The following is a 25773-nucleotide window of genomic DNA, read 5'->3' as shown; positions in this document are numbered from 1 at the left end:
TAAGCATAAATATCGGGTTGCATCACTGTACTAGTAATGGACCACACGCTGCAATATGTTAGAAGTTAAAGGCTGCCAAAATTATGACCTGGTAATGATTAGTAAAAGAATGCTACACAGTTGTTTCTAATTGTAATCCTTCATGCATATTTAAAACAGAGTGTATGAACACAGTTTACAGTTAATTTACATGGCTTCTTTAAACTGTATTTCTTCAAAATGGGATAATCCAACAGTTAATTTTAAGAAGTGTTGGCAAATCATTTGTGTATAACAGGGAAGTGTATGGATTTCAAGATGTCACACTGAAAATGAATCTTACTGCTTTCTGACCACAATGTACACAACATGCATGTAGTTTAGATACATAATTTCATATTTTAAACTCTTGCATATTTAAGTACACATTTTTTCTAGAAGCTTTATGTCTTACCAAGGTACCCATTTTAGTCAAGGAAGGCCTTGTACGTGGTATTTACATTTACATTGTTTCTCCAGTACACTGTGGAGGACTGAATACCTGTAGCACAGAAATTGCCCTCAAGGCAGCACACGCAACAGAAAGCCCTTACCAATTTTTCATCGACTGTGATGAGTTGCGTGTCTTGGGCTTGGTCCTGTGCCAGCCACCATGTGGAAGTGTTCAGTGACCTGCAGTGCAAGACTTGAAGTTAAAAAATGATTCATGCAATGAGAAAATAGAGGCAGACAAATCTTACATAAACAAGTTACTTTAACAATATCCGTCTTGTAAAAAAAAAAAAAAAAGGGGAGAAATGAGGGCTCAAAAATCCCCCCCCCCCACTTGGCAGACTCCCACTTAGCAGTTCACAACAGGCTGCACTTTATGTCAGCCTACAGGCTCTCTGTCACACAGACTGCCAGTGGCAAGGACTGTACTACTCTATGAAAGTACAGTAGCTGGTTTGTCACAAACAGAAACCAAAAAATACAAAGCTACTGCGACTCCTCTGGAACTCTGAACCTCTATGAAGCATCAGAGGACTTTAAACATCTCTTTAGTTCCTTTTCTAACCATTCAAATTGTAGTGGTAGTTTAGCAAGCAGGATCACAGATGAAAGAACTCACCTGAGGCTAGTTTATTTATTTTATTCGATTTCTATACCGCCCACAGCCAAAAGGCTCTCAGGGCGGTGCACAACAGGGAATAAAATACAATAGACACACATTCTGAATTAATGTCTATGCTTCTTCAAAATGTCTCTTATGCACACATAAGTAGTTATACAAATAACTACTATAATCATTTCTAAGGATCTGTCCCAGTGAAATGATCCAAGCTATAATTTTGGTTCAGTAGTACACTACCCCAAACACTGGGTTGGATCCAAAAGCTGTGCCTACACTTTCAGAAAATGTATTCCAAGGACAAAATAACTGTTTTACGCCTTGCACTGGAGCTCTGTACAAGAAAATGCAAAGATGTTGTTCTGTTTGTGCAAGAGGTTGTGTAGCCTCTTGTAAAGGCAGACGTAAAAAGTACTGCTATATAGTCAACCTCTCATATCACTAAGTGAATTCTTGCTGAATCAGCTGAGAGCAGTGACCACTATTTTGCTTCTGCTCAGGATTCTTTGGATCTAACCTACTGTCTTCAATTGCAGTTATTGATCTTCATTAAGCAACTGGAAGCAAAGTAAAAAATCAAGAAGAGTTGACGTAAGATTCCAATCATACACCTTTGAAAATTTATTTACTTATTATTTTTATTAATTTATTTTAGGCATTTATATGCTATTCTATAATCAAGTTATCAGTACAGCTTATAATGTTTTATTGTAAAAACAAGATAAGGCATCATATTTATCCATCGGATTTCCAAATGTGAATTAACTTTTAGGTTTAAGGGGTACCACAGCTGCCTTGCTTGCACAGATTCCACTTGTTCACTGCACGAGCATCACAGTTTTTGAAAGTCAGCTATGCGATATGAATGTAACTTGAACAAGTTTGAAAGACAGTATGTCCCTCACCCACAAAACCCCATTCTTTGAACAGCAAGCCAAAACCAGAAAACTCCCTTAGTATTAGTTTGCTAATAGCATATACTTTAAAGTGTGGTGATTAATTAAGAGCATTTAAGTATGCAAACTTAACTAGTGTTCTATATTGGTCCTAAGATACTATTTTTAATGTACTAGAAATCACACTTACCCAGATGAGCAATACGTCTTATTTTAAGTGTAGCAAACTTCCAAAAGCAGACCATTCCAACTGTGTCTGATTGAAAAATAATTTGAATGCTACTGATAAAAGTTCAATTTATCAGAAACAAATGGCTAGAGTGTCTCATATGTTGCCTTGTGAGCCTCAGAACACTAAGAAAATATATTTTATTGGCTCCCATTGTAAAGCAAAGAAAATAAAGCCAGGTTATCAGGCAGGTGGCACATTCTCTTGAAAAAAGCTTAGGAATAAAAAAAATCACAACAAAAAGGAGACGATAATGTCTTATACACAATGCTATCATATCTCCATGGGATAAACCGCATAGAAGCCAATATCAAGCCCGGAAAGGAGACATTTATATATTGGCCACCAGTGCAGTTAATCAAAATAACGGTGTGGGTAGAGAGGTATTTCACAGTTGACATGGCTTTTTGTGTTTCATAGTGTGACCCAGTGTTTTATAATCCAACTTTTTTGAATAGCCTATTCTTAATTATGCTAAGTGATGCTTTGCTTCATGCTTATCATGGGATATGGAATTCCACTGAATTTCTAAGAGCCCCAAAGGTGGTGAAAGATTACTATATCAATAACTTGGTAGAACTTCAAAAATTACATCACTGAACATCAGAAAATAAACTCTAGATCTTTGCTGTACCTATCCAGAAAGTCAACCTTATTTTAAGATTCTTAATATTAACAATGAAGGAGGATGAGAATGACAGACGTATTGTTTCAAATATGTACAAATTAGAACCTAACAACTCTTGAAAACTTTATCTTCAAGAATAAAAGACTGAATATAGTTTTCATATCTGAAAAGTTCCCATCAAAAGTCAGACTTAAATAATAATAGATTAATCGAAGTTTTATAATACATAGGGAGTAGAATTTTTGAAATATCTGAAGACTGGAAAAGCTTGCATCAAAACTGAATATGAATATCTCTACAAAATACAAAGTAGAAGCTGCAGTAGGCAGTTGCCCTATGCATCTAAGACAATATCAAGTGGAAAATCAGTAAGATGTCATCATCTGATTAGCCCAAATTCTGTTGGTGAAAGAATATGAATTTTTTTACCACCACCTCATCAGGTAGAATCAAAAAGGAACAGAATTATACATATAAAAATATTTTTAATACCTATCTTAGTATGATAAATACATCAATGCAAGATGTCAAAATACCAGGAGTCAAGTGGTAGAAAACAGAGATGTGAAGGCCCAGGGGGGGGAAATGGAAAAATCAGATTTTTCCCATCTTGTTTAATTTTTTCCGGGGGAAAAATAGAAAAATTCATGACAAATAACAGGGGGAAAGCAGTGCCTCCTCTCCTTCAATTTTTTTCTGTTCTTTTTCTGGGCCTTCACAGATCTAGTAGAAAATCTACCACCACTATTACTTTTCATTTGATGTTGATAATCCTGACAATTATTGGGCACTAACTTTTTGCTTTTTAGGGAATTTAAGTGAAAGGATGTTACAATATCTCCAGTTATGCCATATTGTAGACTGCCTTGATTCTTAGTCCTGTTGACATAGGACCAAGCATGGGACCAAGATTATTTTGTTCCTTTTTATTTCAGAACTTTTATAACCCAATTAACATTGAAAACCTTTCAGTTGCTTTTGAAACACCAGAGATCCTCAAATTGTGTGCATGGATACACAAGTGTGTAATAAGGACAGTGTGCCTTGAAAAATCACACTGCTATGTTGGATTCTTCCACCACCTATGCTTAAAAGAGTGAGGTTTCATGCAATATTTATTTATTTTATTATTTTATTACATTTACATCCTGCTCTTCCTCCCAGTAGGAGCCCAGGGCAGCAAACAAAAATACTAAAAACACTATAAAACATCATATAAACAGACATTAATATATTAAAACAAAGCATCATTAAAAACATATTTTTTAAAAAGCTTTAAAAACATATTAAAAGCCATTCCAACAGACGCAGACTGGGATTAGGTCTCTAATTAAAAGGCTTGTTGAAAGAGGAAGGTCTTCAGTAGGGCCAAAAAGATAGCACCTGTCTAATATTTAAGGGGAGGGAATTCTAAAGTTTAGGTGCCACTACACTAAAGGTACACTTCCCATGTTGTGTGGAATGGGCCTCCTGATAAGACGGTATCTGCAGGAGGCCCTCACCTGCAGAGTGTTGTGACCTACTGGGTAGATAAGGGGTACGATTATCTTTCAGGTATCCTGGTCCCAAGCTGTATAGAGCTTTGTACACCAAAACCAGAACCTTTAACTTAGCCTGGTAGCTAATGGGCAGCCTGTGCAATTCGTTCAGCAGCAAAGTGATATGTTAGCAATACCCTGTCCCAGTAAGCAGTCTCACCACTGCATTTTGCACCAGCTGCAGGTTCTGGATGAACCTCAAGGGCAGCACCACATAGAGAACATTACAGTAATCCACTCTAGAGTTAGTTTACCAGTGCATGGACAACAGTGGTCAGGTTATCCCGGTCAAGAAATAGCAGCAGTTGTCTCACCAGCTGAAGCTGGTAAAAGGCACTCCTAAGGACTGAGGTCACCTGGGCCTCTAGCGACAAAGGTGGATCCAGGAGCAGCCCCAGACTACGAATCTGCCCTTTCAGAGGTAGTATAACCCAGTCCAAAGCAGGCAACTGACCAATTATCTGAACTCAGGGACCATCAACCCACAGTGCCTCCATATTGCTAGGTCTATGACTGTAACAATAAACATTCATTCATTCATATTGCTAGGAATCAGACTCAGTTTATTGGCGCTCATCCAGCCCACCACCCAGGCACTGATCCAGGGCTTGCATAGATGTTTTATTCAGATGTTACAGAGAAATAGAGCTGGATATCATCAGTGTACTGCTGACACCTCATCCCAAATCTCCTGATGACCACTCCCAAGAGCTTCATATAGATGTTAAACAGCATGGGGGACAAGATGGTACGCTGCTGCACCCCACAGCACAACTGCCAGGGGGCTGAAAGACAATCACCCAATGCTGTTCTCTGAAAACAACCCTGGAGGTAAGATCTAAACCACTGTAAAACAATGCCTCAGATGCCCATCTCACCAAGTCGGTTCAGAAGAATACCAAGGTCAATAGTATCAAAAGCTGTCAAGAAATCAAGTAAGAACAGCAGGGATGCACTCCCCCTGTCCTTCTCCCGATAAAGGTCATCCATTAAGGTGACCAAGGTCAATTCAGTCCCATAACCAGACTAAAATGGGCAAGATAATCTGTTTCGTCCAAGAGTACTTGCAATTGTTGCACGACAAATCACCGTCCCCAAAAAGGGGGTATTTGCAACTGGGTGGTAGTTATCACAAACCAAAGGCTCCAGGATGGGCTTTTTCAGGAGCGGTAAGATCGCTGCCTCTTTCAAGACAGCTGGAACCATTCTCTCCCACAAACATGTGTTGACCACAGCCCAGATCCACTCGGTTAACCCCCCTCGGCAAGCTTTAATAAGCCAAGAAGGGCAAGGGTCGAGAGGAGACGTTGCTGGCTGCATCACTGCAAGCATCTTGTCCACATCATCAGACCACATCATATCAAACTGATCCCAAGAAGTTGCAGCAGACATTGCACTGGACACCTCACTGGGGACTACACTTGATGTGAATGGGGCATCAAGATTGCTACAGAGATGAGCAACTTTACCCTCAAAGTGCCTTACAAACAATTCACATTGAGCTCCCAAAGGGTCTAAAACTCCATTTCATGGAGCTGATGTCAACAGACCCCTGACAATACGGAAAAACTCCACTGGAAGGCTACTTGAGGATGCAATGGAGGCAGAGAAGTGGGCTTTCTTAGCTGCTCTCACAGCCACACAGTAGGTATGATGTTTTACTCGTGCCCAATCAGCCTCACAGTATATCCACCACTTATGCTATAGCAATCATCCAGCCTGTTTCATTGCTCTTAGCTCACTGGTGTACTAAGTTGCAAACCGGGCTCCACAATGCCAGAGAGGGTGCTCGGGGGAACCATAATAATAATAATAAAATTTAATTTATGTGTTGCCTATCTGGCCGATGGCCACTCTAGGCGACGTACATATAGTAAAATGCAGCAAAATACAATACAATACAATACAATACAATACAATACAATACAATACAATACATGTCAAGAGCCTGACGCACCTCATTGTTCCACAACGTGACAAGGGCTTCAACATGATCACCTGCTCTATCTACTGGGAACTCCCCCAGGGCATTCAGGAATCCTGTGGATTCCATTAGTCCCCGGTGGGTGGACCATCTTAATCTGTCCACCATCCCTGCAGGAGAGGATCAGAGCCGTAAGTCTATACTTCACTAAGAAGTGGTCTAACCATGACAATGGGGTGACATCCACCCCCCCATCTCCAGACCACCACTTCTTCCATCTGGAGCAAAAACCAAATTGAGGGTGTGCCCTGCCCTATGCGTTGGGTCGGTGACAACTTGAGACAGCCCCATGGTCGTCAAGGAGGCCATGAAATCCTGAGCCAGAATACTAGATGCAGCCTCAGCCTGGACACTGAAATCACTCAAGACTATCATTCTGGGCTCCTCTAATACTACAGCTGAGATTGCCTCCACCAGCTTGGTCAGAGAAACTGCCGGGCAGCAAGGTGGATGGTACACCAGCAGCAACCCTACTTTACTGTCTCCTTGGCCCAACACCAGGTGCAGGCCCTCACAGCCAGCTCCAAGACAGAGTGGTTTCCTAGTGACAAGCGATGGAAGTTCTGTAGACCATAGCAACTCCTGCAGCCTTTGCTGTTGTTGCACCAAGTATCCAGGTGGGCAAAGCTGGGTCAGATCAACTCCTCCCAGCTCACCCACCCAGGTCTCAGTAATGCACACCAAATCAGCACCCTCATCCATGATCAAATCATGGATGAGTGTGGTCTTATTGTGTACCCTAATTTATCCTTGTTAGCAATTTATGAGCAAGCAGCAGATTCAAGACACACAAAGTTTCTCTGACACAGCCCTTACAACTGAAAATCTTGGGAAATCACAGAAGCTTCACCATTGCACAGAAAACACAATGACACCCCCTTAGCCCTGGCTGAGTAGGCAGAGGGGATGAGGATGCCAGAAGGCAAGTGGCAAAGGGATGCCTATCCATGTCGTGGGAGTAGGTCAAGAGAGGGTAGTTGTTCTTGTTGTTCTCATCATCTATATTTTGGGGGGTAAAAGAAGCATGTCTGCATTTTTAATTCCAAAACCCCCGTGCTAATACTTCAGCAAAAGCATCACCGATTTAAAAACTAGCATAGTCTATTGTATTTTTTAAAGTATTTATCATTTGTCTAAATATGGAAAGGAGAAGATAGCAATGACTCTCTACTGGAAGTATATTCCACCATCATGGCAAGGTGCTTTATCTCATTCTTCCACCTGTTCTCACATATGAACAGCACAGAGGGCAAGGCCTCCAAGGCCAATCTTAAAGACAAGTTATATAGATGTGGGAGTAGGCATTTTTCTGAAGTAGCCTGCTCTTAAGCTGTTTAGGGCTTTAAAAGCCTAAACAAGCTCTTTAAATCAAACACAGAAACAAAATGAGATCAGATACATGCTCCAACATTTGAATCCCAGACAACAGTTTGGCAGCAGTGCTTTGTAGTCACTCAATGTAACAGAACTGTTTTTAAATGCCTTTTATGTAGAGACATCCCCATCTTGTCTGTGTTGGAATTGCTTTTTAAGATGTTTTTAAAGCTGTTTTGTTCAAATATGTTTTAAAAGCTGTTTTGTTTTCATATGTTTTTAAAGATGTTTTAATATGTTTAAAGTCTTTTGTTTTTAAGATGTTTTAGAGTGTTTTTAGTGTTTTGTTGCCACTCTGGGCTACTTCTGGGAGGAAAGGCGGGATATAAATTAAATAAATAAAAAAAAGCAGCCCTACACAGAAAGCACTGCAATAATATAGCCTGAAAATAATTAGGGTAGAGGTGGCTGCTAATGTTGTTGGGGCTGATGGGAGTTGAGATTCCAACATCATCTGGAGTTAGCCACTCCTAAACAAGGGGATGGGTTCATCTTCTCCAGAAAGGGCCACAACTGGTGAACCACCCAGAGCTACCAAAAGGCTATTCTCACCACTGCTGCCATCTGTTCATCTGACAAGTCAGGATAAGGAGTGCCCTCACCTTCTCACTTGCTGCTTCAGTCAGAATGCAACCAATCTGCACAGGGTGGATGCAGTTCCATTCTGTGCCCCACAACTTCTGTGTAAGGCTAATTTTACAGTGAGGCACCATCAACTCTACCATTCATCAAATCAAGGAGAAGCAGTTTCCACTTTAAACAAGAGGCTGGAAGTCATAGTTCATGGTTTTACAGACAGTTTGAATACAAACAAGACAGAAGTGATGATGGTTGGCGGTCCCTGGACCACAGTGGCGGTTTGTATGTGATTGATAATGTTCGCCTCCATCCCCAGCTGATCAGGACCACAGGTGTTGAGTGACTGCTGTCAAGACCCAGGAAGCCAAGATCACTATTAAATACATTATTTTGTGTGCTTCTCCAAAAATAAATATAGCTGTCAGTTCAATCAAAAACTTCTGTAACTAGAAATATCCAGTGTATTTACATCTCAACAAGTTATATGAACATATGCAATTTATTTTAATCAAAGAACACTAGTCAGTTTCTTTATTACTCTTTATGCAGTATACGCATTTATTACTTATCTGGTAGCTTTTAAATCCTCCTAATTTTCCTAGAATTAACTGCATTGATTTTCCACAATAAAATACATGCAGGCAAACCATTATATGCCTGGCATGTGCTATGTAATCTTTCTTTACATAGAGAACAAAGAGATAGAAAAACCAAACTCTTTTTACTTCATAGACATTTTCCTTTCTGGAGACAATTTTTATACACCACAGCCAACAGGGCAAGTGGTCTTTACTATGCTGTAATGTCTAAAAAGAATTATATTAAGATAAAGATAACCTACAGGTATTGTAAATGAACACAGAACTGAAAAGGACATATTGTACACATAGGAGAACCTAATTTGGGGAAAAGAGTACCTGACGTTTGTATCAAGGGACTGTGCTTACGTCCATATGTTCCTACCATGGATTTAAGATCATCTGGCTCTGGTCCCCTCTGCATACCAGGAAAGAAAGAAGTTAGATTGACAGACGCGCGGGAGAGAGGCTTTTCAATGGTGGCTCCCAGACTTTGGAATTCCCTGCGCCAAGAAGCCTGCTTTGCTCTGTCCCTGATGGTTTTCTGAAAACTTGTAAAAACTATTTTGTTCCGGATAGCCTTTGTTTGGGACTAATGGGTTAGCCTGACGCTGTTTTAAGTTTTTTTTTAATCTTTTTTTTTATCTTTTAAGTTCTTTTATTCTCACTCCCTCATATGTGTATGCACATATATACATGTATGTATGTGTGTGTATGTTATGCAAAATGCATTTTATGTACTTTAATTGTATTTTATGCATTTTAATTTACTGTAATGTTTGTGTTTTTATTGTGTATTTTATTATATATGCGTGCAATTTTATTGTAGCCGCCCTGAGTGCCCTATTGTGGGGTAGAAGGGTGGGATAGAAATATTTTAAATAAATTAAATAAATATCCAAACATGGACAGGTGAGTTCACTATATTTGTCTGCTACAATAACATTGGCTTGGAAAGACACATATGTCATTCATTTGGTGCATAAATTAAAACCAAAATAATACTAATTTTAACATTACAAGCCAAAGGTCGGGCAGCTACTTGGTATCATATATCAAAGCCAATTACAACAGAAAGTTCACCTGTCTTTTGAAATTGATCTCATGACCCTGTAGGTAATAAATACACTATTAAGGAAATGTGAAACTACCAAGCATTTCAGCTGAGTGTTACTGATAGATAAATACAATTTAAGCCCCCCAGGCTGGATCACAACCAACAGTATACATGCTGTCAAACTCCAAGTGATATCAGATGGCATCAGATGCCTGAATAGTTCTACCAGAATGCTATTTATACATACAATTACTTAAGAAAAGGAGTAATTCAGTAACAAAATTACTGAAAAGAACGAGTCATCCACTGATAGCAGGCCAAGGAACTGCTGCCTGAGCCAGACAAAATAGGTAATGATGCTGGCTCTAATCAGTGCTACAGCAGCAGAATCTTAAGCTTAAAATGGAAAACAGAATCTAGCAGAACAATAATTATGCCCATGCAGCATCTTCTTAACTCCTGACAAGTACTGGAATTCTGTATTTGCGGGTGACTGGTGGGAACACGGAGAAGACTGGGGGTGGAAGGATTACAAATCTGCAAAAACCACAGGTGACCTAAGAGTTGCCCTGCCTGTGTTTTCTGAAATGTCAAATGTCTCCCCACACAAATATATTCAGATCATACCAAAAGCCACAGTAACCAACAAGTGTGCTTTTATTATCACAAAGTAGCACAAAAGTCAAAGGGTTTAATTCCAGAGCTGAGAGGAATGAAAAAGCTAAAGTTCCACAACCCACCTCTGTGTTCAGGAACGATTACGGTCTTTTACTGTTTCAAACTGCTTCTGAATTTTATAAATTAGTTAAAAGAAAGGAAAAAACCTCTAAATCCCAAAACAGTAGAACACCTTCACATTTTAAAATGTGAATGGAAGTGCATTTTCTAAAAGCATTTATCTTGAGAGTTACAGAAGAAATAGAAAGTTTTATACTTTATGGAAAGTTTTGTTAACTTATAGAAAGTAAAACTAAGCTGCTAAACACAAAATTCACCAAAAAAAAGCCATTTAATAATATGGAACACCTTACATGCCTTGTACAGAGCCATATCGTTGGTGCATCTAGCTTAGTACTGACTACACTGACTGGTAGCTTTCCAGGATTTCACACGGTAATCTACCTGAGTCCTATCTAGAGATGTCAAGGACTCAACCTAGGATTTTTTTGCATACAAAGTGTGTGGTTTTTTATTCTTTTTTTATTTAGAATATTTCATAAATCTCCGTTAACCAAAAGATCTCAGGATGGTACACAAAAATGTGAATAAAACTAATTCACAAGATAAAAACGATTTAAAAACAAGAAACAAACACAACAAAATGCAAATAAAAACCCCAAAATTAAAAGAACAGAACACAGAAACATTCCAAAAGTTATTTAAATAGGACAATATTCATGTAGCACTGAAAAACTTGCAATGTTGGTGCCAGACATGCTTCTTTGGGGAAGTTTGAGGGCTGCGGTTCATATAGGCAACTACAGTCTCTCTCTCCCAGCAATTAAAAAAATCCTTATTGTTGATTACTGTTAACACTCAGCTTGTTCATTTGTTCACCGGTAACTTATTAACTGTTTGTTCACTTGTTATAAAAGGAGTTTGCACCTATAGTAAAAAAATTACAATAATTTAAGGAAAATATAGGGCAAGACCTAATATCACACTAGTGAATGTGATGGGACTTTCCCCATCCTCTCCTTCTTCCTGCAGCCACCCTGTGCCCACCAATTTGCTCTATGGGTCATGCAGGGAGAGGAGAGGACATGATATATCCTTAAACATCCAGCTAAAATCTGTATACACACTAATTAAAACTTTCCAAACAGTGGATCTTAACTTTAATTATTGAGTGTCTTGTGGCACTAGAAACTACCTTTCTGGATGAAATCAGTCGCCAGCTAGTTGAAAAGGAGACAGACAAGAGGGGATTATATTTGATCAGAATGAATGGCTCTTTGCAGAAACCAAAATATCTACTTGTCCAGATTTACCTGAAGTTTTGCAGTAACAATTGTGTGAACTCAACTGACTCAACTCAACTGATCTATGGATAGGACACTGCTCTGCTGAAAGCTCAATATGGAGCCCATAAAAATATAATCAAATATATGGACACAAAATAATCTTTACATTCAGAATAGAAGATTATTCTCTCAAAAGCTGAGACTGAAAAGTGATTTTGCAGAATCTAGTTTATCCTGTGATGCCATACAAAAAAATGCAACTGACATCCAGCAGTATTAGCAGGTGTACTAAAAGAGAGATTTAAAAAACAACAACAAAGAAATAAGAAGTAAATAACAAATAAAGGTTTTCCCTAATGTATCAATAGCAACTTGGGGGTTATCCAAGGAATCTGCATTCTGTGGCTGCGTTTTAAAGGCATTTTTAAAAACCTTGCAGTTCCAGTGATGGAACTCCACTTACTGTGTAGTTTAGCCCTAATAAAACTTTGAGATACAACAAATTCAAAAGATGCCTGTAAATGGGTTGGAGAAGGTTTAACCTCCTTCCATCATGGAATTAAACAGACACACACACACAAGATGCACTTCTTCATCCAGATGCTAAATACTAGTAAGAAATTGGTTGGGGGATTATAAGTGAAAAATATAGTGTAAATATAGAGTAAATATAGTGGCTAATTTTTTTACAAAAAAAGACAAAACAAAAAAACAAATGTCATTAAGAAATGAAGGCAATTGACCTTTTGGGAAGCTTCCTTTAAAAAGTAGTACATAAATAGGCAGTTTTATGAATCACAAAAGATCTGCTTTATCTAAAACAAAATGAAATTTTTTAGTCTAAAAAATGTGCTCTTAATTTGTGAAAAATCTGTAATGCCACCAATCATATTGAATGAAGAACAAAGTTCAAACACTGCTTGAAATTGCCAGCCCTCTTTGGATACAGAGAATGACCTTACCAATGGAATGGAAGTTTCTCACACTGACAATCAAATATGCTCTTTGTAACGAATAACATTCTTGAGATTCCTGCAAAATCACAATGGTGGTTAAGTAATAGATCTTTCAAAGAGAACTGTTTATTTGTCTGGAAAAAAACACACCACAGGTGTCAAAAGCAAGAGATACATAATAGAGAATCATGACTCTCTAGAATGAAGGATGCATACTGAACATATCTTGATATTGATTATTTGAAAACAAAAACCATCTTTTGCATTTCAATTTGATGTATACCATGCTGTAATTAGCCATGTGCTTAACTTTTGAAATGTGCACTGCTTTTGTATTATTAGCCTATAAAATTTTGTACTAGTCTCTCATTAAGAATGACTTACGACGTATTATCATGGTCAGATTTTTTGACTTCAAAAAATTGCTAAAGTGGGTTCACTTTTTCAGTGAGTTAGAAATGAGAATCCTAGACTACAAAAGCAATCCAAGCAATTGCTTCAGCAGCAATATTTTTTAGTGGCAGTGAATCAGAGTGCATCAGAGTGATCAGGGAGGAATATCTTGAGAACTTTTACAAGCTAACTAGTAATTGTGTGCAGGCACGTGCAATCAAGGGACTCTCATAACACTGCAAGGAATACTGGACACACTTCCAAGATTATGCTATCTACCCACTTGCAGCAATATACTACCTTGGGTCAGCACTAATTGGATCTTTGCGTCTAAGAAGACTGTGATGTTCCTGCTTATAGTGTAAATATGGTAAGTGCTGTTTATATAGAAGACATATGGTAAGTGGAGTGACAGAAGAGGGGGGAGTACTTGAGCAGTAGAATGCTGGATGATTGGCTGAGCGTTTGAATGGCTGGGAGTATAAATGGAAGAATGACAGTTGAATCTGGGTGGATGTTGGGAGTGTGGAGAAAGAGGTGTTTGAGGGTGGAGGTCAGGAGTGTGGAGAAAGAGGGAGTTGGAGTTCTGATTAATAATAAGTCAAGTACAAAACAGGAATAGATGAAACCATACGTTTGTGAAACATTCTAAAACTAATCTTGTTATTTCTGATATTTAATAAATACTTATTTGGTTTACCAAAGGCCTGATCCTTGGCTGGGGGATATACATACCAGAAGGGAGGGCAAGGTAATTACCAAGGCTGAACAGAAACAGTATCTAATGGTGGCAGCGGTGAAGGGAGGAATAATAACAAGTATCCAGAGCAACCCAGAGTTGTATGCGTTATCTATAAAGATACAAGGGGGTTGGGAACAGCATAAGCACGCAGTCACAAAAGTAACCAGCTAGAGAGAGACTCAGGCAAAGTCTCTGGGAGTATTGGTTATAGGACGTGACTGGTGGTGCTGCCTAGCAGGGGGATCTAGTGAGATCTGTGCTAGAGCGGAGTGAGAAACCATATAAAGGACGGTCCAGACTGGTGGTATCCCTGGTGGTGCCTAGTGAAAGGCAGTAGCCACAAGCAGGTGGGAACCTGACAGGGAGAACCAGGGAAGGACGTCACATGTGGTGGCTGTAGCGGTGGGATTCGAACCCTAGAGAGTCCCTAAAAGTGGTGTGGCTAAAAGAAATAACAAATAAAGATTACTTGTTTGTTTTTTTTACAATAATTTTTATTCAAATTTTCATAAAACATAGAAAACAAAATCATAAAACATTCAAAGACAAAAAACAAAACAAAACAAAAATGATTAAACAAAAAAAAATAAAATGTTGACTTCCCATTTGTCACATATCAAATCAGTTATAGGTCTACAATATATAACAATCCTGTCTCTTAAATCATATTATAAAATCACTTTCCTCCAGTAGTTATCTTAATTAATCATCAAATCTCATAAACATTACTTTATTCTTTCCACAAAAAGTCAAAGAGAGGTTTCAATTCTTTAAGAAATATATCTATCAATTTTTCTCCAAATAAACATGTCAATTAATCCATCTCGTTAATAATTATAATAATCTTATTGTCATAACCATAGTCCAAATAAACATTTCGATTAATCCATCTCATCAGAATCTGTTAGGTCCAATAATTTCAATAGCCATTATTCCATTATCCCTATTAGTTCCATCTTCCTTCTTCAATAGTCCTGTTAAGTCCAGTAATTTCAGTGTCCAATCTTCCATTATCAGTATTCCATAATAATCTTGCTGTTGTAGCCATAGTCATATAATAAGAGTCTGATGGGAATTTCCTCTATCCCAAATATTTTCTTGCCATCCATTCTGAATAAGTTGCTGAAATACTGTTGTAAAGTCATATCTGTGTTCTTCTTTTTTACAAAATGCACTGGCTCATCTCTTAAGAGTTTTTCCATTGTCACATGGCTGCAGTTAATTCCATAGATTTTCTCTATATCAAGCTCCATCACATCATTCCAGTCCAGAAGATTATCCAAGCCATTGATAACTTTATCTCTAATATCTTCATTAATTTCTTCAGAGATAACGTTAAATTCCAAACAGAAGATTTTATTTCTAAAATCCATAAACTCCAGATCTTTTTCCAATTCCACATTTGTTCCAATCTCCAGGGCTTGTATCTTCCCTTTATTTTTTCTTTTCTCATCTCTGATCTCATTCTCCTCTCTCACAGGATCCCCTATTTCTTTAAGCTCCTGCGTCATTTTGCTCAGTTCAATTTTCAGCTCCTTACTACCCTGTCGCAGGGTTTGTTTCGTTATCTCAATCGCATCCATTATTTTCTGAAACATAATTACTTCCAGATTCTCAGCCACTTTCTTGATTGCCATTTTTAAAACCACGAAAACAAAGCAAAACAAAAATAAAGAAGAACCACTTCTTATTTCAGCAACAATTGGGTTAATATTCCAGGCTTGATGACATCACAGTATAAACAGAGCAACCTGCCTTATCTCTCTATGTTCAAGAATGCAAAACAAATTTAGTTCCCAGCATCAAAACAGTTAGTGGCGTCGTGAAGAAGCAGATTCGTCAAAATAAAATAGACCAAAAAGAGAATAGTCCCAGACAATATAATATTCCTCGGAATAGAAATCAGGAATAGAAATCCCTCTTCTGTTTATTATCTTTAGAATGCACTTCCAGGACAGCTTTTTGCGACAGAAACAGAGATAAGCTGTTAATTTCGTGAATAACAGAGAAGAGCTATATCTCACCCAGAAGTTGTCCAAAGCCGATCAATCTGACAAATCTCCTTTTGCTGCAACAATTTAAACCAAGTAAAAAAAAGAATAGAAAGAAGGGTGCTTGCCTGTTAGTCCGTTCTCTCTTTAAAGAAAAGATAAACGTATCGCTTAAGCAGATAGAGCTTGTTAGGAAGTCCGTCCGGCATTGTTGGCTGGACCTTATCTCATAAATTAATGAAATCCAGTCCTCCCAACAAAAACAGGCTTTTGAGGTTGATCTCTACGTTTCTCCCTGCCCGGGAGAAATTTCATCAGTCAAAAAAAAAATGTTCTGACTGATTTATATCTGAATAAGCTTCTTTTGAGGCGGGAACCCGTCCCAAAAGCAGGCACAAGCGAAGTCACCCTTCCCGGAAGTCACAAATAAAGATTACTTGTGAGAGTGACTGGCAAAGAGTAAAAACATGGCTGAATATATAAAGATGAAAAGAGGAGCTGGTGGAGAAGTGCATAACATTCAATTTACCTCACCAGGGTAAAGGGGTAGATGAATTGCGAGTAGTATTGATAGCATTCGCATCTGTTCAACAAAAACAACCTGACAGAGAAGAGAACCCAGAAGGGTACTCAAGCAATCCCGCTTATATAGAGTATTTGAGAGAGAAGTTAAAGTTGGAAACTGAGAGATTGAGGATGGAAGGTGCAGAGAAGGAAAAACAGTGGGAGTTGGAAACTGAGTGAATGAGAATGGATACTGAAAGGGTGAGAATGGGGTTTGAGGAGAGGGAGAAGCAACGAGCATTGGATGCTGAGATACAGGTGGAAAAGTTAAAATTTGAAAGAGAGAAGTTTCATTCTGATGAAACAAGAAAGGGCAGAAATGAAACCAAAATAAAGTTTACACCAAAAGATTTTGGGGTGTTTGAACCTGGACATGACCCACAGATTTACCTCAACACCTTCAAAAAGGCAGCTCAGATGTGGGGGCTACCGGAGGATAAATATATGCAATATTTATCAAATCTGATCAAAGGGGAATTGGCAGAGGTATACCAATATTTCCCCTCAGACAGGCCCGTCACATATGCCGAGTTTAAAGAGGCAGTGTACAAAAGATTCAGACTGGGACCTGACTACTTTAGGAAGTTATTTCGAAACTGTCAGATCCAAGCAGGGAGGTCTTTTGTTGAACTGGGAGCAAAATTGATGGACATATTTGGAAAGTGGATGGGAAGTGCCAAAGCTCAGTCAGTGGAAGAGGTGAAAAGCCTCATGATACTGGATCAATTATACCATCAGTTACCACCAGAAATAAGGCTCCTTGTCAAAGACCGTTCCCCTACATCTGTTCAAGAGGCCGCAGAGTTGGCAGATCACTTTGCCTCCAATAGAACTGGCTGGGTGGGGAAAACATCAAGAGAGTTCAAACCCAGACCATATAATGGTGGCAGAAAGGATGTGGTACCACAGCGAGTGAGTCCTCCAATAAAGTCTGAAGGGCACAGGACACCCCAGAGTGGATCTGTGTACCCTAAAATGGAGGAGAAAATATGTTATAAATGTGGTAGACCGGGGCACCTACATTTTCAATGTGAGGTTGCCAACCCCATTGGTAATCCTGCTCAGGGAAGGGCAGTGAAAACAGAACCAAGGGAGTTAGAAACGAAGAAGGTTCAGTTCTGCCAGATAAACTGGACAAATGTAAAAGACTTTGATTCGAGTCTGAGGGAAGAAGTGAGTGTGCAAGGGGCAAATTATTGGTGCCGCTCAGACGTTACTGAGGCCAGATTTGATAAAATCTGAGGAAATATTACCTCAGGAAACAGTGACAATCCAAGGAGTGAGGGGTGAACTAGAAAGCATACCCATGGCCCTGATAAAATTAAAGTGGAGAGGAAAGGAGGAAATATGTAAAGTAGGTATTAATGCCCAACAAGAACCAGTGATACTGGGAAGAGATGTTATGGGGGCACAAGGAAAAATATATGTGGTGACCAGACAACAACTTGGCAAAGCAACAGAAACCATGTTAACAGAGGCCGAAGAAAACAGGGTGGAACCTGTTATCGAGCCTAAGGTCGCCATAGCAACCCCTAAAGAGACAAACTGTATTGAATGGTCTCTAGTGAAGAAGCAGAGCAGTTCAGGGAAGAGCTGGATAAGGATGCAAGTTTGAAGCAAAGTTACTGGTATGATAGAACAGCCAGAGAACGTGTGTATGATGTGGGAGATATGGTTATGGCATTCATACCCAGGAAACACGATAAATTACAGGCCAACTGGGAGGGACCATATACCATAAGGGAAAAGCTTGACACAGTGACGTATGTGATAACCACAGACCAATTAAAAAAGCATAAAGTGGTTCATGTAAATATGTTGAAACCTTATCACACCAGGGATGCAAAGGTGTTGCAAGTTACCTTATTCCCTGAGGGAAGTGGGCCTGAACTTCCAGATTTGGTACAGGAAAGCAAAGCAAAAGGAGGGGTAGATCAATTGGAATGGTCGGAGGAGGTGAAGGAAGAAGTCAAGAAAGAGATTCTAAGAGTTTTAAAAAATTATGGGGATCTCTTCAGCAATAAACCTGGCCGAACCAGTATAGCCAGACATTCAATTGATACTGAAAATCATGCCCCAATCAGATCTGTTCCGTACTGTGTGAATAGGAAAGTTTTGAATGAAATTAGAAAGGAGGTTGAAGACATGTTGGAACTAGGAGTGATCAGGGAATCCATCAGTCCCTGGGCCTCAAGTATTGTACTGGTTCCAAAAAAAGATGGAACCACAAGGTTTTGTATTGATTATCGTTTAATCAATAAAATTACTGTCCCAGATGCGTATCCTATGCCTAGGGTGGACACAATGTTAGAGCTATTGGGAGCAGCAACCATTATCTCTACCATAGATCTGTGTAAAGGATTTTGGCAGATGGAATTAGACGAGCAATCCAGAGCCAAAACTGCCTTCAGTACACCAGATGGGTTATATGAGTTTGTGACTTTACCCATGGGACTAAGGAACTCACCAAGTTCTTTTCAGAGACTAATTAATACTGTGTTGCGAGGCATGTCAGATTTCACAGTGGCCTATATAGATGATGTGGCCATTTTCAGCAAGTCGGTGCCTGAGCATGTCCAACACCTGACAGCAGTATTAGAGGCATTTAAGAAAGCAGGGCTAACAATAAAAGCCAAGAAATGTCAGTTTGGGTTGAATGAAGTGATCTATTTAGGACATAAGGTGGGGAGTGGGAAAATAACCCCCTTATGGAGCAAAGTTGAGGCAATACAATCGTGGCCCATCCCCTTAACTAAGAAACAAGTTAGGGCATTTTTAGGTGTGGCTGTTTTTTATCATAAATTTGTAAAAGATTTTGGGGAAATCGCAACCCCCTTGCATGAGCTAACAAGGAAAAAGTGTGCTGTGCGTGTGGTGTGGACGGATGAATGTCAAAAGGCTTTTGACCTTCTGAAGCAAGCCTTGTGCCAAGGGCCTGTATTAATAGCACCAGATTACGAGCAACCATTCATCGTGGCTACGGATGCGTCGGACCTAGCGCTGGGAGTCGTCTTGCTACAAGAGAGAGGAGGCACCAGACATCCAGTGGCGTATCTTAGTCGCAAGCTGACATCGAGGGAGAAGAATTATTTGTCGGTCCAAAAGGAGTGCCTAGCGTTCGTGTGGGGACTGAGCAAGTTGTGTCCATACGTGTGGAGACGAAGATTTACAGTGACGACAGATCATCAAGCATTGTTATGGTTACAGACTATGAAAAATCATAACACTATGCTGCAGAGGTGGTCCTGGGCTCTACAAGATTACCAGGTGGACTTCAAGTTCATAAAAGGCAAGGACAATGTATTGGCCAATGGACTTTTAAGAGGTGGCCGGGACTGCAGTGACATGACCCAGACGTGGGTGCAAAAAAGACATTTTCCCCAAAGAGACTTGTTTTTTATTGTTAACGAGTCGTATGAATCCTAGAGCAGGAATAATAATTTACTATTATTTTAAGGGGGGGAAATGTGATGTTCCTGCTTATAGTGTAAATATGGTAAGTGCTGTTTATATAGAAGACATATGGTAAGTGGAGTGAAAGAGGAGGGGGGAGTACATGAGCAGTAGAATGCTGGATGATTGGCTGAGCGTTTGAATGGCTGGGAGTATAAATGGAAGAATGACAGTTGAATCTGGGTGTGGATGTTGGGAGTGTGGAGAAAGAGGTGTTTGAGGGTGGAGGTCAGGAGTGTGGAGAAAGAGGGAGTTGGAGTTCTGATTAATAATAAGTCAAGTACAAAACAGGAATAGATGAAACCATACGCTTGTGAAACATTCTAAAACTAATCTTGTTATTTCTGATATTTAATAAATACTTATTTGGTTTACCAAAGGCCTGATCCTTGGCTGGGGGATATACATACCAGAAGGGAGGGCAAGGTAATTACCAAGGCTGAACAGAAACAGTATCTAATGGTGGCAGCGGTGAAGGGAGGAATAATAACAATTCAAGTATCCAGAGCAACCCAGAGTTGTATGCGTTATCTATAAAGATACAAGGGGGTTGGGAACAGCATAAGCACGCAGTCACAAAAGTAACCAGCTAGAGAGAGACTCAGGCAAAGTCTCTGGGAGTATTGGTTATAGGACGTGACTGGTGGTGCTGCCTAGCAGGGGGATCTAGTGAGATCTGTGCTAGAGCGGAGTGAGAAACCATATAAAGGACGGTCCAGACTGGTGGTATCCCTGGTGGTGCCTAGTGAAAGGCAGTAGCCACAAGCAGGTGGGAACCTGACAGGGAGAACCAGGGAAGGACGTCACAAAGACCACTTAAATAATATATCAGTGTTTGTCTGAATGGATCTAAATGCAATGTAAAGAAGGTATTGCTAGAAGCCCCCATTTTAGGATAACAAGACCCAAGAACTGAAGCTAGAATAATCATTTCAGAATTCCTTAAAAATGTATTTATTACTAATTAAGTTTAAGCCTACAATTATATTGATGCAGAAGAAAGACCATAAAACATATTCTTCAGAAGAGTAGTCATGCTTCGTCTGTGTAACATCAGGCTATAAAACGGCTCATAGCTACTCAAATCCTGTCTAATGACATAAACCTTTGCATACAACAGCCAACTACAGTAGAACAGAGATAATGGGTAGGCCAAGAGACAATTGTCTAAGGAGACTCATGCCACAGTAAACTACTCACATCTTAATATTAAAATGTTTACTATCCAAACTTGTTTGGCAATAAGTCTCAATGAATCCATGTACAGGATCCACAGTATTTTCTGCTTTGTTTTGAGAGGAAATCTCTCTTACACATTTTGCTCCAATGCAGATACACTTTTTCTTGCAGCATATGAATCTGAATCTTTTATTTATTCAGCAAGCTTTTCTCTGTAAATATTTCCATCAAAGACTGGTCTGGCTACTAACTGATCATATAATGGATAATACAGGTTTGGGACGGCTAGTGTAAACCCAAAAAAACTGATTCTTCTTTATAGCCCAATCCTGTGTAGAGTAAGGTGTGCCTTAAAATCTGTGTACTAGAGTATGCCTAATTCACAGTACAAGGACAATTTCCTTCATATGACATTAGGAATATGTTATTTTCCCCAAAGAAAAGAGTATATTTTTTTAAAAAAATGCAATAAGCAATCAGATGGGACAAACCTAGCCCAGACTATTAAGAGAGAAGGAACACAAACACTGAGGGCATTCAATATATGGACTTTTCTTCCACACAAAGCCCACGAAAAGCTCTGTATCTCCCCCTTCCTCTTCTCCTTCAGACTGGTTGCTGATGCTGGGATTTTTATTTTAGTCTTACATATGGTCCAGCTCAATTTGTTTGAACCAAGTGAAGGCACTACCCTTTCTTGGGCTCTAATTAGTTAGAAATGTAAGAAGTCCTAATAATAGGTAACTATCAAACCTAAACATTATGAAATGAACACACTCTTCTTCAAATTTTCTAAATTCATCTCCATTAAACCAGCAATGAAATTATCAGGAAGACTTTGGTAAAGATGCCAAAAAGGGGTATTTTAATCAAAGAAACTGTCAAAAATGCAATGTACATACACATAGTCACATGCTATATGAATATTCAGTGCTTCCTGGTCCTCTAAGAGTATATCATCAAATGAAATTCAGAAGCAGTTACAGTACAGAAATTACTCATACTATAAATATTATATGTGTCTGAAAAGAGGCTAGATGCCTCACAAAGATTAAAAATTGATGGTTTAACCATCTTTATTCCAACTTCTCTTAATATCATAGTGTTCATGACCCCTCAAGCCATTTCTATGTTATTTCTATAGAAGTGACTGCACTGGACTTCACATTCAGTCACAACAAAAATAACAGCATCTCCATATAAATATACAGTTTCCCCTAAAAGGAAGAGGGAAAGAAGATTTGCAACTGTGGACAGTTTTCGGAAGTGTGTGTCTAGGTAAGCTTCAGCAATGAGACCAACATCAATAAAGAAATAACCATCATCATCATCATCATCAGAGTAAGAATGGAACACTGGCCTCTGAAATGGGCTTCACTTCTTTCTCACTACTGGGGTTAAATTAGTGTAGCACAAATAGGAAAGACAATATCATCACAGTGAGTACTGCTGTGAATGTTCTTATCTTGTATATACCAAGCCTCTACCCAGAAATGGCACAGGCCTACTGCTCCCCTCTTACATTACATGGCCTTCATACCCAACTGTTTACCAATTTAATCTGTAACACATGTATGTATCTGCCAAATATAGATTACGCTTCACACAGCTGAGAGGTATCTAACAGAAAGCATACAACACCATAAATTTGTTTTGGTGTTTTGGGTTTGTTTGTTTGTTTAAAACAAAGGAGATGCAACTGGGCCAATCTTTGCTTTTTATTTGAAAAAATGCTACGACCTCCCACACCTTCACAGCTCTATTGACTGTAAGCATAGAACTGCAGCCAGATAATGGATCAAAGCCTCAGGGGCGGAAGCAAGAGCAATTGCTCCTCCCCAATGGGCTCCTAAGGGCATTATTTATTATTTATTTATTTCATTTCATTTATAAACCGCCCGTAGCTAATAGCTCTCTGGGCGGTGTACAAGGTTAAAATACAATATTATAATAAAATCAATAACAAATACCATTAACAAGGAGAGGGCAAAGTTGAGCTAGGGAAGCCCCAGTTGTCTGTCTGCCTCACACACACACTCATATATATATTTATTCTCTCTCTCTCACACACACAGAGACTATATATATATGTCACCTGTGTGTACCTCAGGGAGACAGCCACTTTTACAAGCACTAGGACAGGCAGGACCTATTACATCAAACAGAACATCACCTGCAGGTCCTGCAATATAATTTATGTCATTCAATGCAAGAGACCAGGATGTCATGTCCAATACGTAGGAAAAACCACAACTGACCTACGCACACACTTCAGAAACCACAAATCTCTCTGGATATACTCTCTGGACACATTGGCACCACATGGCCTGAACCTGGAGGACAGTACCACCACTACTGAGCTTCTGCAAATGAAGCCCCGCTGAGCATTCCATCCTCAAAGCTCTATAACAGCCACCTTGGTAACAGCATTTGTATGTTAGCAGCTGATGAAGGCGGAAGCTGAAACATTTTGTTAATATAATAAAAACCTCTGTTTGGTTAATCACAATTACGTTTTTATATTTATTTATTTATTTATTTATTTAATTACATTTCTAGACCGCCCTATAGCAGAAAGCTCTCAGGGCGGTGTACAACAAATAAAATCACAATTAAAATATGAGCAAGTGTGAAAAATATAATACAATTATAAAAACATTAAACATGATAAAAATCCGAAATAGAATTGCCATTGAGTTTATAAATTAAAATCCATATTAGGTTTAAAATTAAATTTAAAATGTTTAAAAAGCCTGGGCGAAAAGGTAGGTTTTTACCTGGCGCCGAAAAGATAACAAAGAAGGCGCCAGGCGTATCTCGTCTGGGAGGGCATTCCATAGTTCGGGGGCCACCACCGAGAAGGCCCTAGATCTAGTTGTTGCTCTCCGGGCCTCTTTATGAGTTGGGACCCGGAGAAGGGCCTTCGACGTCGAGCGTAGTGAACGGGTAGGACCCTAGCTCAACTTTGCCCTCTCCTTGTTAATGCTATTTGTTATTGATTTTATTATAATAAATAATATATATATTAGGTGATTAACGGAATCCTTATAGGGATCCAGAGCAAGCTTGAGTGGGGTTCTGTTTGTTGCTTTCAAAACTGTCTTTTATATATATATATATATATATATATATATATATATATATATATATATATATATATATATATATGTTGTAATGCTGTTTTGTTTTAATGTATTTTAAGATCTGTTTTTATGATGTTTTAAAGTGTTTTAGTGCTTTGTTTGCCACCCTGGGCTCCTGCTGGGAGGAAAAGTGGGATACAAATAAAATAAATAAATAAATAAACACACTCTCTGCTACCCCCCACCCCATTCAGAGGCGCGAGAGAAGACCTCAACCCATGCCTCTCCTCCCCAACGAGGACTGAAGAACGAGACCACGCACCTGCCGGGCAGAGGATTGATAGCCGCGTAGAATGAGGGACCACACTCATTCGTGTATCCACCGACCCATCCACTACCCGTATGTAAATACATATACCTGCCCCTTAAGCCGCCCACGACGGCGGCAGCCGCTGCTCCTTCTCCTCCCCCGCGCGCGAAGTGCCTGGTCGCCAAAGCCGCTGACATTGAGAACTCTCGCAAAAGCAGCATCGCCGCCATGATGGTGCGACCAGCTCCTACGGAGACGGAGCGCCGGTAGGGACAAAACGCCTCGGTCCTCCTCAGGAACGCGACGTGAGGGACGCAGACGGCTGCAGCTTGCCAGAAAAGGAGCGCAGGAGAAAGAAGGCAGGCAAAAGAGGGGGAGGGAGTGACACGGCCGCTACAAGGAAGGTAAAGCAGTAAAGAACTTAGGGGAGGGCAGCAGAGAGGAAAGGCTAGGCTAAGTGAGAATGAAAAGCGGGATACACCTCTACAGTGCACTCTCATGCACGTCTACTTAGAAGTAAGACCCATTGAGTTCAATCGGACTTTATTCTTACGTGTCTGTAGGACTGCTGCCTTTATAACCAGCCAAAAAGTTAACTGAGCGTTGCATTAGTCTCTCTCACCCAGCCTAACCTACCTCACAGAATTGTTGTGAGGATGAAGGGGCTGAGGGCAGAGACCCATGTGTGCTGCCTTGAGCTCCTTGGGGGAGCGTTGGGATATAAATGTAACAAATGAATTCCTCGATCAAAATAATAACAGGTTGCAGACTCCCCTTTCACCCTTTAATTGTGATGTTTGGATTTGTTAAAGAGTCAGTGCTGCCTGTGGATGGAGAAATGCTAATACATCTTTTAACAGCTGCTGAGATGTTGATTTTCAAAAATTGGAAGCAGGCAAGAGTTCCAGCCACAGAAGAATGGATTGTTAAACTTCGAGATGTTGTATATATGGTTAAATTAACTAATATTGTGAGGGTTAGAGAGGATAGTATAATTTGTTTGAAGAAAAATGGGGTATGCTTGTTATGTATTGGCAGGCCCTCCCTTAGCCTGTGTGGGGCCTGGGGCAAAAGCATAGTTTCCCCCCCCATTAGGGTTGCCATATTCCAGTTCCACAAATTTGAGCAGGCTAATTTGCATATTATGCAAATATTTGCATACCAATATTTGGATTGTCCAGTTGT

The 25773-nt window shown here is 39.5% G+C and overlaps 1 protein-coding gene across 2 annotated transcripts in view; it reads right to left on the bottom strand.

The window, feature by feature from the left end:
• The window catches only part of NDUFS4 (NADH:ubiquinone oxidoreductase subunit S4), a 67949-nt gene extending 42965 nt beyond the window's left edge, over positions 1–24984 (bottom strand). The window contains exons 1-2 of one of the 2 annotated variants that reach the window (XM_061617821.1): positions 24697–24984; positions 573–651 (exon numbers count right to left, since the gene is read on the bottom strand). In XM_061617821.1, coding sequence (XP_061473805.1) covers positions 573–651; positions 24697–24818 — 201 coding nt within the window. In that variant the 5' untranslated portion in view covers positions 24819–24984. The remainder of the gene's footprint in view (positions 1–572; positions 652–24696) is intronic. The other variant, XM_061617812.1, reaches the window with a different exon arrangement.
• Between the last annotated feature and the right edge of the window lie 789 nt (positions 24985–25773).

Source organism: Rhineura floridana, chromosome 1 (assembly GCF_030035675.1).
Source record: "Rhineura floridana isolate rRhiFlo1 chromosome 1, rRhiFlo1.hap2, whole genome shotgun sequence".
Lineage (NCBI taxonomy): Eukaryota > Metazoa > Chordata > Lepidosauria > Squamata > Rhineuridae > Rhineura > Rhineura floridana.
Note: the sequence above shows the minus strand (reverse complement) of the source record. Positions and strands in the feature narration are given on the sequence as shown.